This window comes from Gigantopelta aegis, chromosome 14 (genome assembly GCF_016097555.1).
Source record: "Gigantopelta aegis isolate Gae_Host chromosome 14, Gae_host_genome, whole genome shotgun sequence".
Lineage (NCBI taxonomy): Eukaryota > Metazoa > Mollusca > Gastropoda > Neomphalida > Peltospiridae > Gigantopelta > Gigantopelta aegis.
In genome coordinates this window covers 22064591-22080575 of record NC_054712.1, presented here as the reverse complement: position 1 = coordinate 22080575, position 15985 = coordinate 22064591, and the positions used below count along the sequence as shown (strand labels likewise).

The 15985-nt window shown below is 38.1% G+C and overlaps 1 protein-coding gene across 1 annotated transcript; it reads right to left on the bottom strand.

The window, feature by feature from the left end:
- Window positions 1-1198: 1198 nt before the first annotated feature.
- LOC121388077 (cell surface hyaluronidase-like) lies at window positions 1199-14982 on the bottom strand. The gene is made up of 10 exons (XM_041519287.1): window positions 14785-14982; window positions 12017-12212; window positions 10830-11042; window positions 7030-7135; window positions 6011-6116; window positions 4449-4619; window positions 3561-3729; window positions 2702-2758; window positions 1978-2059; window positions 1199-1329 (listed from the first exon to the last, which is right to left on the bottom strand). Exons 1-10 carry the CDS (start codon window positions 14901-14903, stop codon window positions 1205-1207), a joined length of 1344 nt encoding a protein of 447 aa, XP_041375221.1. The 5' UTR covers window positions 14904-14982; the 3' UTR covers window positions 1199-1204.
- Window positions 14983-15985: the final 1003 nt, after the last annotated feature.

Below are 15985 nucleotides of genomic sequence, written 5' to 3'. Positions count from 1 at the left end.
GGTTTTTACAACCGTGATGGCGACGACTGGCGACAGCCAGACTGACGATCAGAGAGAAATATACCGACTCTAGTAAATGTAGAATATGAGATGATACGTGAGGTACCGCCTTGTTCCCCCAGGCCAATTCTGATTTTGGAATAAATAGCTAGGATTTAGAGATATCTAGGAAAACGAATTAGGAAGCTTCCTGGGAACGTTAGTCCGTTTGGACTTTGGTAAATATCATTTCTGCTCTGTGTATAACCTTGATGTGATTGATGTGACTTAAATATTTTAATACTGTATTATACCAATATTCTTTAGACAGTGTCTTCGGTCATCTGACGAAGTAAATCGTAGACTTTTTGTTCTAACATTATATGAGTATTTGGTAATATAAAGCTTAGCCAGTCATCCTAGAAGACCCTAGGTAAACTGTAGGTTATTGTCTTTATTGTGATAGGTACCAGTATTAATATTGTGTTACAGATTACTGAAAGAGTAGTTAAGGGTTAATTAAGAATTAACCCGTTAGGAATAGAGCTGTAATTCCTTTATTAATTAAGTTCCCCTGCAAGCGTTTCTAAATTATCACACGTTACTGAACGAGTAGTAAGGGTTAATTAAAAATTAACCAGTTAGGAATGGTGTTGTAATTCCTTTATTAATTAACTTCTCCTGTAAGCGTTTCTAAATTATCACACGTGTGGGTGTGGTGTAACGGTGAAGTGATTCGCATATTGTGTAACTAGACACCTAGAGATTAACTAATTAAGTGATCAGTTCTGGGTTGTTATTATTGCTGTTATTAATTTACTACTACGGCTGTACATTTGTCAGCGTAGATTAATACAGATTCCAAAGTGTATTGTGTTTTTGTTGTGTTTTCTAGAGAACTAACGTGCTATAATAATATATACTTTATATAAGATCGTATCTCTGATCATACCTAGACGAGCCATACTAGGGTTTAACAGCCTGTTACAGAGAGATCTAATAGATATACAGTTAGGAGAGATATTTTCATAATCGTGTTCTATTCAGTTACGGGAATTATAGAATCCCCGTGACAGTGTACATTTAATTATCATGATCATTTTATCAAATATCATGTCCTGCATAAGCTCCTTTTAAGTTACAGCCTGTTTGATACACATTCTTGTTCAGTCAGTTGGAATAATACTTGGCCGTGGTATTACAAAATATTCCACCGATGATAAAACTAGTCGACTTGCCTCTCTATACAGAAATCTGGCGTCATAGATCTAAATAACGTTTGAAACAGATGTGGCAGGTCTCGCAATGTTGTGTCTATAAAGCAGCCCATATATTCAACTGTGCCTCTTCCTGAAAATTAAAAATAGAATTGATACAATGGCAGTGACATGTTAGAGTATCGAAGTTGAGTATGGTGCAATATGCAGTGGTTAAGTTATTGAAAGCAACCAACTATTATCGCACAATTATATCCCTGTACAAGCAGAATGTAGGAAATATTTTACAGAATGGTGTCATGATCATGATGACTTAATGCAAAATGGTGTACATTTTCAGTCCACCAAACCAAAAATATTGTCAGTAAAGTAATTTTGGTGAACAGTGTTTCAAAATGGTGCGTGTGCGTGTGCGTGAGAGGGAGAGGGAGTGGGAGTGGGAGAGGGAGAGGGAGAGGGAGAGAGAGAGAGAGCGAGAGGGAGAGGGAGAGGGAGAGGGAGAGAGAGAGAGAGAGAGAGAGAGAGAGAGAGAGAGAGAGAGAGAGAGAGAGAGAGAGAGAGAGAGAGAGAGAGAGAGAGAGTGAGTGAGTTTGACCAATGTAAGACAAACAGTGTCAAGAGACTAAGATACATACATCAGTGTGCAAGTCTCAATACATCAGTTTTGGGTTAGGTATGGTATTTATCCAGCACTTACTGATGTCTTTACCACTGCGCTATTGGGACCGATTGCATAGATTAAAAATATATCGACATAATTGTAAAGGGTGAATGTTCTAACCTGGGTGAGCTACCGGGCCTGGACACTGTGCTACAAACTTAGGTACGTCTTCTATGCTTGGTACTACTGTCATGCCATAACCCTAGACACAAATATGAAACATTCTGTTAAATAATTCCCAATGAAAACACTCAATAACTGTATCCATGTGGTTTCTAATATTATATATATATATATATTTACTGGTAATCCCATTTCAGTCAGACAACGTTTATGATAAAATATAAACGCTTTAGATTAAAGCATTCTAATTACTAATTAACTACAAAATAAAGTTAATTCTCAATTCTGTACTTCTGAAGAGGTTATAAGCAAAGTTTAGGATATGGGTCATGTTCAGAAATATATTTACAACACAAGTCATTTTGGTAAAACTTGGTATATATGAACAAAACAAAAGACATAAAAAAAAAAAAAAATGTTTACTTTTCAAGTGGGAAAAGTTAAAGGTTTGAGTATTGGGCCAAGAACAGATTTAGAACTGTTTGATTAGTATAAGGACAGAGCACATGAACTGTTTACCTCTGAAGAAGGCAGATCTAAAGGCTTGAATAATGGATCAGTAACGTATTTGGAACTGGGTACATATGGACAGAACAAAATACTAAAATAAAACCATTTACATCTCAAAGAGGGAAAAGGTTAAATACTTCTGTAATGGACACAGAACAGATTTAGAACTGTGTGGATAGTATAAGAACAATTTTAAAAAACCTGTTTATACCTCTGGAGATGGCAGAGGTGAAGGACATGGAAGTGGATCAGGAACAGCTTTAGAACACTAAAATGTATTAAGAAAACACCAGTCATCACAGTTATTCAATTCATATTGTACAGACTCACAAACAGCATTCACAATTCAAAGGCACTAACTGATGATTACATAATGTAAAATAATGTTGGTTTTTACATTTGGGTTTATTTTTACTGTCAAATTACACATTAGTGACATGTTGTTTATATTGTCCATTTTATCAACTCGTGGGTGTTTGAAAATGCTCAATATGCAATTTATTGCGAATCAGAAACGACACATACCATGACAACCAATGTTAGTGACATCTAGTTGCTTGGTCATTTTGTTTGAACATCCATAAACATCCAAAACAATGTCAGTTACAAAGATTTGTTTAATCGTGTATGGATAAAAATTAGTGTAAGAATCTTTTTTGGAACATTATAACAACATAATTAATATTGGGTTTTGTACTTGGGGTCCGCCCAGTTGTATATACAGATCCTATGACTGAACCAAATCAAATAATCGTTGGTCCTGATGATGTCATCTGTGGGTGTGATAACTACATAAAAAGAGAGAAAACAATCGACTGATCTGAAAATACGACCTCTCTGTCTGTCTCTCTCTCTCTCTCTCTCTCTCTCTCTCTCTCTCTCTCTCTCTCTCTCTCTCTCTCTCTCTCTCTCTCTCTCTCTCTCTCTCTCTCTCTCTCTCTCTCTCTCTATATATATATATATATATCACTGTGGTCCACATGGACCCCTGAGGTGATGATGAGGGTTAAATACAGTAACCCCAATTTATAAACCCGTTGAATATTCTGGGTGGAAAAGAAAAAACTTACAGAATCAGGTTTTTTGTAAGGTGCTGCTCCAGTATAAGCTGCATCAAAGCAGTCTGCTATTATTGAGCTACCATCATTTCTAATTATATTCACACCAGGACATTGATATCCTGGACATTTCTCTCCATCCACTCGGTTGTGAAAACCAATGATCTTTACAAACAGCAAACTGAAATGAATTAATGTACTGTTAATACTTGCGTTATGAAGCATGGCAGTTCAAATTTTAATACAGTGAGAAATCCACTTCAGTATGTACTATATCCAATAAAGGTTCACGTATGCTATCCTGGACACAGTTCAACTACATGTATGTGGGCTGTTCATGACATTACTCCATGGTTAACAGTTATTGGTTACACTTCTCAAATCAGTTATTAAAACTCCGCATTGGGAAGGAGACAAAATGATCAATTGAATGACACACTTAACACATTTTAATGATATTTATATAATATCGGCCACATGGTTAAAAACCACTCAGATAATGAGAGGAAATCCACTGTCGCTGTATTGGGATGCGAATCTAGTACCCACTAGCTAAATCAGTACGACATTGAGGCCAGATAATACAGAATACCAGAACAGTTTATGGATATCAGTATTTATAAATAAACACCTTGTTGATGTCATACCATTTGGCATAAAACCAATGACCACTAAGAGAAGCAACAATACGTAAATGTTTGGATAATTAATAATTAATTAATTAACTCGTGACTATCTCTCATTGTGATATTTGTTTCAAAATTTCCTCAAAATCTGCGTAATAAATAGTAAATTGGTGTCAGAAGTGGGAAAGAAATAAAGTGATTAATGAAACAGTAGTAATTTCATGGCGCTTAATATTTTTAAATGAAACATAATACTTAAAAAAACAAAACATACCCTGTAGTAACATCCCAAAAATATGCCCTTCCAGTTGTATCACTATCCAACTCGGTGATCGTAGTAACAGAAAACATAGGGTCATCCTTTGTTATTCTTGGTAATGATCCAGTAAATGTGAAACTTGTGACATCTTTTGGAAAACATAGACCAACACGAATACTATCACCCCTGTAAAATAAACAGTGTATTCATTTACAGTACATCATCAATGAGGAAAATGAAAGGAATGTGTGTTTAATGACACCTAGGCACATAGCTATGTGCTGTCTAACATACGGTTATTTCCACACTTGGAGAGGCAAGACATATAACTGCCATCAAATAGGTCACTTCTACTGAAAACATTCTTTATATTAACTTTCCCTTAGGCAGGGCTTCTAGAATTTTTATAAAATCCACTAGCCATGGGATCAGTGATTTAAAATTTTTACTAGGCATGATTAAAAATTCACTAGCCCAACTTTACTTTAATTTAATACAATTTTACTAAAACAAAGTAATAATAAAATATGTCACCTAATGAGGGAGATAGAGCTTTAAAAACACTAACGTTAGGGTGGGGGCAGGATATTCATATTTACAAAATAGACTTAACTGCAACATTTGACAAAAACAAATTTCATTATCCGTCGGGCATGGCAACAGTAGTTATTTACTAGCCCAACATTGAATATCACTAGACTAGCCATGGAAGTGGGGCTATCATAATCTAGAAGCCCTGCCTTAGGAAGAAGAGTACATATTATGGCCTTTGATATACCAGGTATGTGATTACATGGGACAGATATGTGATTACATGGGACAGGTATGTGATTACACGGGACGGGGGTAAAAACATCATGTCTTCCGAGGGCCATCTATCCTGAAAGCAATCTCCCATTGGGCATTAGTTTTACCAATGCCCAAAATACCCACCATCTGTCGATAACAATAAAATATCATTTGCTACAATTTTGTACAAATAGCCTGTGTGACATTAAAAATAATTATTTCTCTGACACATTAGACCAATTGTTACAAGTACTAAATATTGAACCCCTAACAGCCACTGTAAAGAACAGAATGAGGTAGTTGTGCAAGATGTCCTGGTGTGTGCGTGCGTGTGTGCGTGTGTACGTGTGCATGTGTGCGTGTGTGCGTGTGTGTGTACGTGTGCACGTGTGTGTACGTGTGCATGCAGAAGGAAGGAAGAAGGAAATGTTTTATTTAACGATACACTCAACACATTTTATTTACGGTTATATGGCGTCGGACATATGGTTAAGGACCACGCATATATTGCGAGAGGAAACCCGCTGTCGCCACTTCATGGGCTACTCTTTTCGATTAGCAGCAAGGGATCGTTTATATGCACCATCCCACAGACAAGATAGCACATACCACGGCCTTTGATATACCAGTCGTGATGCACTGGCTGGAACGATAAATAGCCCAATGGGCCCACCGACGGGGATCGATCCTAGACCGACCACGCATCAAACACTTTACCACTGGGCTACGTCTCGCCACGTGTGCATGCGTGCATCTAAAAAGCGTAAATGAAAGCAACAAATACTTACGGAAACAGGTTTTGAGCCTCAAGCTTTACTTTGTCTGGTGCAGTTCCATTGAAATTGATTATGTATGATTTTCCTTTAATCACAAGATAATTTAAACCTTTCGTTCCTGCAAGGAAATGTTCACAGATGCATACTAGTATTCATAAAGATATTTTAGTACATTCTATATTGATGATACATGGACAGATATATGCAGACATGTAGAGACACACAGACAGGCAGGGTGGAAGGTACTAGGTAGGTAAAGTAAAGTTTGTTTTAATTAACGACGCCACTAGAGCACACTGATTTTGTATATCTTATCATCGGCTATTGGACGTCAAACATATAGTCATTCTGACACTGTTTTTTAGAGGAAACCCACTGTCGCCACATAGGCTACTCTTTTACGACAGGCAGCAAGGGATCTTTTATTTGCGCTTCCCACAGGCAGGATAGCAACTACCATGGCCTTTGTTGAACCAGTTTTGGATCACTGGTCGGTGCAAGTGGTTTACACCTACCCATTGAGCCTTGAGGAGCACTCACTCATGGTTTGGCGTCGGTATCTGGATTAAAAATTCCATGCCTCGACTGGGATCGGAACCCAGTACCTACCAGCCTGTAGACCGATGGCCTAACCACGACGTCACCGAGGCCGGTACTAGGTAGGTAGACTGACATGCAAGCAAACAGACAGACAGACAGATATTTACACCTTTTATTCCAAATCCTTTGCGATGCCAGATGTTTGATATAATTATGGACAGAAAACATCATGGCAAATTTATATATGTGCTCATGGTGGTTGTTTTACTTAAAAAGGAAATAGGTGGGTATTATTTACCTTTTTTAACATTACACATAAGACAAATGTAAAATACTTAGAATTATGATTATATAACACATGTAATATGAAAAATGCAATAAGTATCATAGGCTCATAGCTGGGTCGGATGCGTGATTTTTCTATGGAGGGTGGGTGGGTGTAACTTAATAAAAAGCACCTATATACCTATATACGCAATTATATTACTTACCTTCCAAGGCAAATGGATCATTTGGTCTGTCATCTCTGAAGAGTTTGATAGGGTAATCCTTAATTTTTGAAGGATCCAAAGGGCCGCCCTCCCCCTTAATTTTTAACTGAAGGAATAAGAAAGTCATACTTAAAAGAACGTGTGCAATAGCCCAATAATATATGGCCAATACCTTGTAAACCTGTATTTCATTTATACTTCATTTCCCTTTGTTTTAGAGTTTGAATGCAAACATACCAATTCCAGAAGAATAGTAAAAACAAATAATAATAAAATTTAAACATTAGACAACACCGTAAACTTTTAAATTCCTTTTAAAGTGCATAGTTGTGTTGCTATATTTCTTTTTGTTTGTTTTGAGAGTTTTATATGGATTAAATTAGCATAACTATTTCACAGTAGTAAGTCTGGGTACACCGCTTTCTGACTTTAAAGGGACAGTCCTGTGTTTGCTGCACTTTTAAAGATGTTATCGCCTAACAGAGACTTTTTAACGATTGTAATTACATATCAAATACATGTTGTTTTTTTTTTTTTTTTTTTTTTTTTTTTGCATAAAATATTAGTGGTTGTATATTAAACGTGTTTCGGATCGTTCTAGTATTTGTACTAGGTTCAATTTCATTTTCCCCTGCGCGTGCTGTAACCTCACCGTGGTGCAGGGGTGTAACATTCTCTTTGAGAATGGCCAATACAGCACAAATTGAAGTTTAGAGTAAAATTCGGTGTCCGTAAAATTCTGTGATATTTGCATTTGTATTTGTGCACAGTTCTTTACACTGTTTTTGTTTAAACCTTGAATTTTTATATTGATGTTGATCATCACTTTATTTGTTTGCATTACCATAGTTTAACACCTAATAGCCGATGTATTTTTCGTGCTGGAGTGTCGTTAAACATTCATTCATTCATTCATTCAATTTCATTTTATTTCCTAAAATATTATTTTTTCGTACGTACGAAATTATTTGAAGACAATATCCAGATTGGGCTTCTTTCAAATTTTAAGACGACCAGAAACTCATTGAATATACACACTGATATTCTAAACAAGAAAATATATTGAAGATGTGAGTTTAATCATAGAAATATTTTAATAGTTGAAAACATCTTACAATGCAGCAAACTCAGGAATGTCCCTTTAATGAGTGTCTTCCCATCATACTCCATTCATTCATTCATTCATTCATTTATTCATTCATTATTTCATTCATACGTGTTACCATGCTTATATCCTGTATTAGATGAAAGAAAACAAAATTTCAAAATATAATACTTTGTAATTGTATTTGTGTTTTGTTGTTATATAATAATAACGAGGAGCTATTTAGTACGAATGTAACATTATGGCGGTAATCTGACGATCTGGTTACCGATCTCATTCATTGTGATGAATAGTTATATGTAATGTTAATTGGTAAAACCATCACGCTTGCTTGTAGTACGGACATGCACAATCTATAGAACTCGTTGGTAATTGTTTTCATTTCATTTCAATTTATTTTCGTGCTTATATCCAGTTAAGGTTTAAGAACGCCGTCCTGGGCACACGCCTCAGCTATCTGGATTGTCTGTCCATGACAGTGGGTTGGTTGTCAGTGGTTAGTGAGAGAGAAGAGGGTATAGTGGTCTTACACCTACCCACTGAGTCGTTAAAACTCGCTCTGGGTGGGAGACGGTACTGGACTGCGAACCCTGTACCTACCAGCTTTATGTCCGATGGCTTAACCACGACACCACCGAGACCGGTTGGTAATTGTATTATTCCCCTCAGGGGGCAGAATCTATCTCAGTGGGTAGAAAACTCATCTAAAATACTTGGACCATAGAATCTAACCTCTTCTGCGGATCCACTGGATGTTTTTTGTCTGAACCAGTACCCGACGACTTGTACATCGAAGGAAGGAAGGAAATGGTTTATTTAACGACGCACTCAACACATTTTATTCACGGTTATATGGCGTCAGACATATGGTTAAGGACCACACAAATATTGAGGAAATAAACCCGCTGTCGCCACTTCATGGACTACTCTTTTCGATTAGCAGCAAGGAATATTTTATATGCACAATCCCACAGACAGGATAGCACATGCCACGGCCTTTGTTACACCAGTTGTGGAACGAGAAATAGCCCAATGGGTCCACCGACGAGGTTTGTACATCGAAGACAGCTGTATGTGCTGTCCTATCTGTCAGAACGTGCATGTAAAAAAACAACTTGCTACTGTAATGGGTTTCTGCTGAAGATTGCCATAAATATCAATAGGTTGACATGTAGGATCCTATGAGTATACTAATTAATATGGTCCAGTGGTGTTATTGTTAAAAATCCAACTGTTTTATCACTTGATTCCGTATGGTACTCGCGCTCAAGTAATACCGTTCACCACTTGCTACTGTAATGGGTTTCTGCTGAAGATTGCCATAAATATCAATAGGTTGACATGTAGGATCCTATGAGTATACTAATTAATATGGTCCAGTGGTGTTATTGTTAAAAATCCAACTGTTTTATTTCCCTCGTTCATCACTTGATTCCGTATGGTACTCGCGCTCAAGTAATACCGTTCACCACTTGACTGCATAAATTCCGTATGGTACTCGCGCTCAAGTAATACCGTTCACCACTTGACTGCATAAATTCCGTATGGTACTCGCGCTCAAGTAATACCGTTCACCACTTGATTCCGTATGGTACTCGCGCTCAAGTAATACCGTTCACTACTTGATTGCATAAAATCCGTATGGTACTCGCGCTCGAGTAATAATCTTTATCGTACCGTCATACAATTTCGATCGACATATGTTTTCGATACTTTGTTTGTAACTGCATGTATCTCGAGATTATGCGAGATATTACGTCACTATCAGCCTGAACATAAACAACGAAGTGTCTTTTTTTCTCTCAATATTGAAAATGCTTCAAGTCAAGCTGCCAACTTTATGTTTTAATTATACTACCAAACATAGTGTGCATGTTATCAGGTTTTCGTAATGCAATATTTTGGTACTAATGAAATGCCTCACATAGCGAAATCCAGTTATCACAAATCCCTGCTAAGTTATCGTATGCAACACTGACATCTGACCTTCCAAAATTAAGACGATAGACCACATGATCGTTACACTGACAATAAAATTTATGGAAGGCTGGTTGGGTTACCTCTTGTGTCATTCACAGCAAAGTTGTTTTCGGTAATTCTGGTGGGGGGCATGTTTACATGTGCATTTACATTTACTACAAATAAAGGTGGTTTGGTGGAATTAGATTTTTTGAAAATATATAGTTCTGTATCACCGTCAGAGTACTTAAGGTGACAATCTGAATTTTGGTGCCGTTGATACGTATAAAAAGATGATTAGACATTAACCTATGACGAAAGCCTAATGTAAATATGTTTTCAGTGAACACTGTCTATTGGTCTGAAAATTATTGAATATTTTTTACGAGTTACAAACATTTTATGATTTTATTTTCAAAAGAAGATTTTGATGTAAATTATTGCACGGAGATAAGACCTTACACTACCATAACAAGGACAAAAATAGACAGCCAATGAAACTATCGAAAACATACGACGTTTGTGAAAATATAGCGGTAACACCTGTATGACTTAGCAGCTAGTTGTTTTTGAAGGAAAACTCAGCGTTCATGGGAAATTATCACTGTTTTTCACAATAAACTAATGTGACTTGAAAAAGGTAAAGTATTATTGTATGTATGAAGTGTCTTTTTTATTATATTTTATTTTTTTGCTTATCGTATCGAAAACATATGACGCCAGGATACATACTAACCTTTGCATATTGGTGCGGACACACGTCCATGTTCCAGGTGTCTCTGTGTGAACAGCACGGTGTGGTAAAGAACCGGTGGGACTTCACCACCTGGCTGTCAGGTCGACCGGTCACGCTGCCGTCGATATCATTGAATGTTATCTGCCGATTTCCGTCGTCGTTCGAAAAGAATTTCACAGAGCTGTTTCCGTTGTACACCCAGTTACCTCCAGTCTGAAAGATAACAGAAAACAAACGTTTCAGGTCCCCGTTCCACGAAAGAATTTTAGGTAAGGTTAATTGTAGTGACTTAAGGTGAGTTTTACAACTGGCACCGTAAACTTTACAGCCATTCCACAAAGCAAACTTACGGTAGTCGTAAGTGCCCCTTTAATGATTAAAATCTTCTTTGGGAACAAATGCGAATCAGTTATATAATAAATTGGTTACCGACCTTTTGGTACATCTTGGATGTATTCATTGGTATCGGACATCCATAAAGTAACTTTGTCAGTTTATTTACTAAGCGATAATTGCCGAATGCATAAGACATGGGAGTTATCTCACGTATTTTCGTGTGAAGGTCGTATGGCCTAGACTGTTTTTCATCGAACGCCGACTTTCATAAAAGGTATTTGGTATATATATTAGATCCATTTTTACACAAACAGTTAGTATCCTACTTAGAAAATAATCAAATCATCATATAACCACCATTTGACAGCTACGTTAGTGGCTTACAACCGGCTCATACCTATTGTAAATTTTCACAGTAATTTACAACGATAATAAACTACGCCGCGTCGTGGAATGGGCTGGTGATCGTAGAAATAAATTAAAGTCGCGATGGTAGGTATTTACGGCACAAGTAGTGCTAAGATCGCTTCGTGAAACGGGGCCCTGGCCCGTAAGAACGATTTGCGAAGTTTGTGATCAATGTCTAATGTAGTAGGAAACACAACTAATATTTTCGTTCTCAAATTTGAGAACCTATGCCTCCTCTCCCCCTTCCGGTTCCTACGGACCTGTGTCCTCTTTGTAGCATCCCTTTAGGTGGTAGATATCATTATTTATTCCAGTGTCCATATTTTGCAAATAAGAGGTTTACATACATTTGAATAAATAGTACATTTCAGTATGCTGATACCAAATAACCATAGTTTAAGTAAGGTGATGTTGTTGAAGAACTATTCCTTTGTTTGCTTTACCTTATCACAGAAGCCAAATTTGATTCCTTTCACACTGTTGTGAGCTTTTGACGGGTATTGATTATGTCGCTTGAAGCTGATGGCGCCGGCGGGTCGGAAGAAACCATTCCATGTCCGTTCTTCGTAATTCGTGAAATACGAGTTACTGACAAACACAGGACCTTGGTAAAACTTTACACCCTGCAGAACGTCTTGTCTGAAAAATAAATATGATACGGTTATGAATGATAACTGTTATGATTTTCTATAGTTCAACATGCATTGTACAATTCATAGTCCGCTTTGTTTTGAAAAATAAATATGATAGAGGGTTCAAATCTAAACGTTGTCAAATTTGTATTCATTGTTAGATAAGTGTTACGTTCTTTTTATAGTTATCTGTTTATACACAACGAAGTCCGTTTTGTTTTTCTAATTTAATTGCATTTGTATTTAGGTTTTTGTTAATAAATTAGATAAGTCACAATTGTTGAATGTTATATAGTGTGTAAAACCCTTCTGGGTTTAGCCAAATGGACGTAACTAGAGGGGGGAGGCTGGGATACCACCCCACCCCACAAAGAAATATGCCAACAAATTGCCTCTTCTAGTATAGAAGTGCCTATTTTGTTAACTGAAAAGAAACCCATTATTTTACCAGACCCAAAGGTTTTTCTTTTTCCTGCCTCTTAGTCTACAGCTGGGTAAACATAATTTTCAAAAAACACATTGTATTGCACAAAACACAAAATTATCGTTCACACATTTACTAATTTAAGAGGCCCTGTCCTGTAGAAAATAACTTATAAGTTGCGACATCATGCTATAATTATTCAGAATTTCTTTTAAAGGGAGAGTAAACTCAAACATGAGCCTTATATGTTGGAAAGATGCACACCCGGACCACCGACACATACTGACACTTTAACAAATGAAAAACGCGTAACTTTAGTGTTAATAAAAAAACGTGTTTATTCCTGCTAACTGGGGGCAGCCATTTTCATTTCTTTTCGATGCGTCCGACCTGCTCTGACCAACTCATGTATGCACAGTGTAAACAAAGGCAGTCATTTACGACAAGGCGCTTCCCTTTGATCAACCTGACTTGTAAAACAACATAAATAACGTGATAATATAATAAACTATTTTACTAAATATATTTCAAGTTGCATTAACGGAACGAAATGGGGTTATGGTATTGTTCTGTGTTAAATAATCCCTATGGGTATGCTACGACAACCCACAATAGCCAAGTGATAATTTTCTTTTCTTTGGGACTACGTAATTGGTCAGTTCTGTGATTTTAGATGGGAAAGTCTACTTAATCAATAGTTTTACAGTAATAAACCACGTCCATTATCATTTTAGGGGCGACAGGTAATATTACACAATACATGTCTGTATGTTTCTGTCTAGACAGCCGTAATTAATTGGCTCGTCTGGTTACCTAACAAATACACACCTGCCAATCAGGAATCACAGGTAGAGGCAACTAACTGAATAGACCAATTAACTAAGGGTAGGGTACTAGGGACCGGCTTCGGTGGCATCGTGGTAAAGCCATCGGACTACAGGTACAGGGTTCGCAGCCAGGTACCGGCTCCAACCCAGAGCGAGTTCTTAAGGGCTCAGTGGGTAGGTGTAAGGCTACTACACCCTCTTCTTTCTCACTAACCAACTAACAACTAACCCACTGTCCTGGACAGACAGCCCAGATAGCTGATGTGTGTGCCCAGGACAGCGTGCTTGAACTTTAATTGGATATAAGCACGAAAGTAAGTTGAAATGAAAGTACGTAGGTTAATGCGTGGACAAAACATGGTCAAATTATTTCGACTTGTTATGTAGCCACTTTGACAATGGTGGTTTATATGCTTCTTGCTGGCTTACTGGGATGTATGTTATTACAGAACATTGCAATGGATGACTATTTTATCATCCTGCAAAAACCGGGTAGATTGTTAAGTATTACGTAACCACCAGCTCGCCAGAGGGCGTATTCACTGTAATGGAACAAAATGGCTGCGCCCGTTACATATAATAGCCGTCACATTTAACCGTTTTATTAATTAAATAAAATAATATACTTGTTAATATTAAGCAATAATATGCATTGTATATCGTTGAATATGCATACCAGTCCAAAAGCCTTGCTTAAGTATTCCTTTAAATAGTGCATATAAAAGACCCCTTGCTGCTAATCAAAAGAGTAGCCCATTAAGTGGCGACAGCGGGTTTCCTCTCTCAATAGTTTTGCGGTCCTTAACCATATACCCGTAAATAAAGTATGTTGAGTGCGTCGTTAAATAGTCAATGTTAATTAGACTAACGAAGCATATAACAGTGAAATCTGTCTAAACTGGACCCTGAACAAACCGGAATCCTGTCAAAACCGGCCAGGTTTCAAGGTCCTGAATTGTTTAAATTATAAAACGAGACCCTCTAAACACCGGATCCTTTTACATCGGATAACTGTTAGATCCCCGGTGTGATCCGGTTTAAACAGGTTTCACTGTATATACAAAATAATATTACAAGCTTTGGCGTAGCCAGGGGACAACCATGGGCATCATTTCGCCTACCACCACTCCACCCCCACCACCCAATTGTATATATTTTTTAAATCGCATATTTTAGCCTCCAACTAATATACTGACCTGTTGTACAATCCTAACAGGACTGGTTAGTGTAGGAATTTGCCCCATTCCCCAATATAAAATGATTTGACATGAACGAATTGCGGGATGTGGGGTGGGGTAAAAACAAAATAGCACTTGAGCGGGACTCACGGTCCTCCACGCGAGAGTGATCGGCCATAGGGTTCGTCTATCAGGCCGAGGTTGTCCGTCTCTCCGACGAACCGTGATTCGGTGATTTCCGTCCACACAGCGCTGTCCGAGCGGGCCATGGCAATACCACGTGGGGAGTCCGCCAACCTGGGAGAACGAAACGGAATGGATGTAAACGTGACTGTCCTGAATCGACTTTGCTATCGGCCTCGGTGGTGTAGTGGTTAAACCAATGGACTTAAGGCTGGTAAGTACAGGGTTCGCACCTCGGTACCAGATCCCTCTCAGAGCGAGTTTAACGACTCTTGTGTGTAGGTATAAGACCACTGCACCGACTTCCCTCTCACTAACCATTAACCCTTTTTCCTAGGCAGACAGCCCAGATAGCCGAGGTGTGTGCCCAGAACAGCGTGTTTGAACGTTAATTGAATACGAAATAACTATGAATTAATGACTTCTACTATTGTGACATGTTTATGACCAAAAGGGCCATTTTAACGACTAAAAGTACATGTTAAATACATATTCTTATTTAGAATATCCAGTGACGGATTCAGGAAATCCATTTAGGGGTACCCCAATGACGGAATGCCAAGGGAACTTTGAGGGAGGTTTGGAGGGGGATCGTAACCCCTTCCCCCCTCCCCCTAGATCCGCCTCTGATATAAGTGTCTGTAACGTCAACCTCGGCATGTTATTCTCTATTTGTCTCGCCAGAGGCAAAACAAATAAAGATTAATAAAGTCTCTATTTAGGTCCCGCGGTTTGTATTTGAGAAATGAAAATACATTTAAGGCCCCACATCTGTTATGGAAGCGTTCGAGAACACGCCCCCTTAAGAACAGTTCTAAGTTCAAGTGTTACAATACGGCATTTCCAGCCTTCTGAGGACACAACTGGCAAACATGCAGCCCCTGCGATTAATACTGCCCACATTAAATATTGCGCTAAATGAATCCTCTCTATACTAATAATAATATTAACCCTAGGGGCGTAGCGTGATCTGGACTGGGGGGGGGGGGGGGTTCGAATATGAACCAAGTGGACCTTTTTCTATTTTGTTTTTGCACCACCAGAAACTCCATATGTATAAACCTGTATATTTTAGTTCTGAAAGCGGACCATTTGCTTCAGCGGGGGGGGGGTGGGGGGGGGGGGGGGGGGGGGGGGGGGGGGGGGGGGTCGTCCGTACCCCTCTAGC

Bases quoted from the DNA above. Each gene is read 5' to 3' on its own strand.
- LOC121388077 (XM_041519287.1), bottom strand. From the start codon at position 14,903: ATGGCCCGCTCGGACAGCGCTGTGTGGACGGAAATCACCGAATCACGG. The intron at 12,213-14,784 runs GTGAGTCCCGCT...TTTATTTTTCAG, and splicing joins TCACTCTCGCGTGGAGGACC to ACAAGACGTTCTGCAGGGTG. The intron at 1,330-1,977 runs GTTAGAACATTC...TTTAATTTTCAG, and splicing joins AGGCCCGGTAGCTCACCCAG to GAAGAGGCACAGTTGAATAT.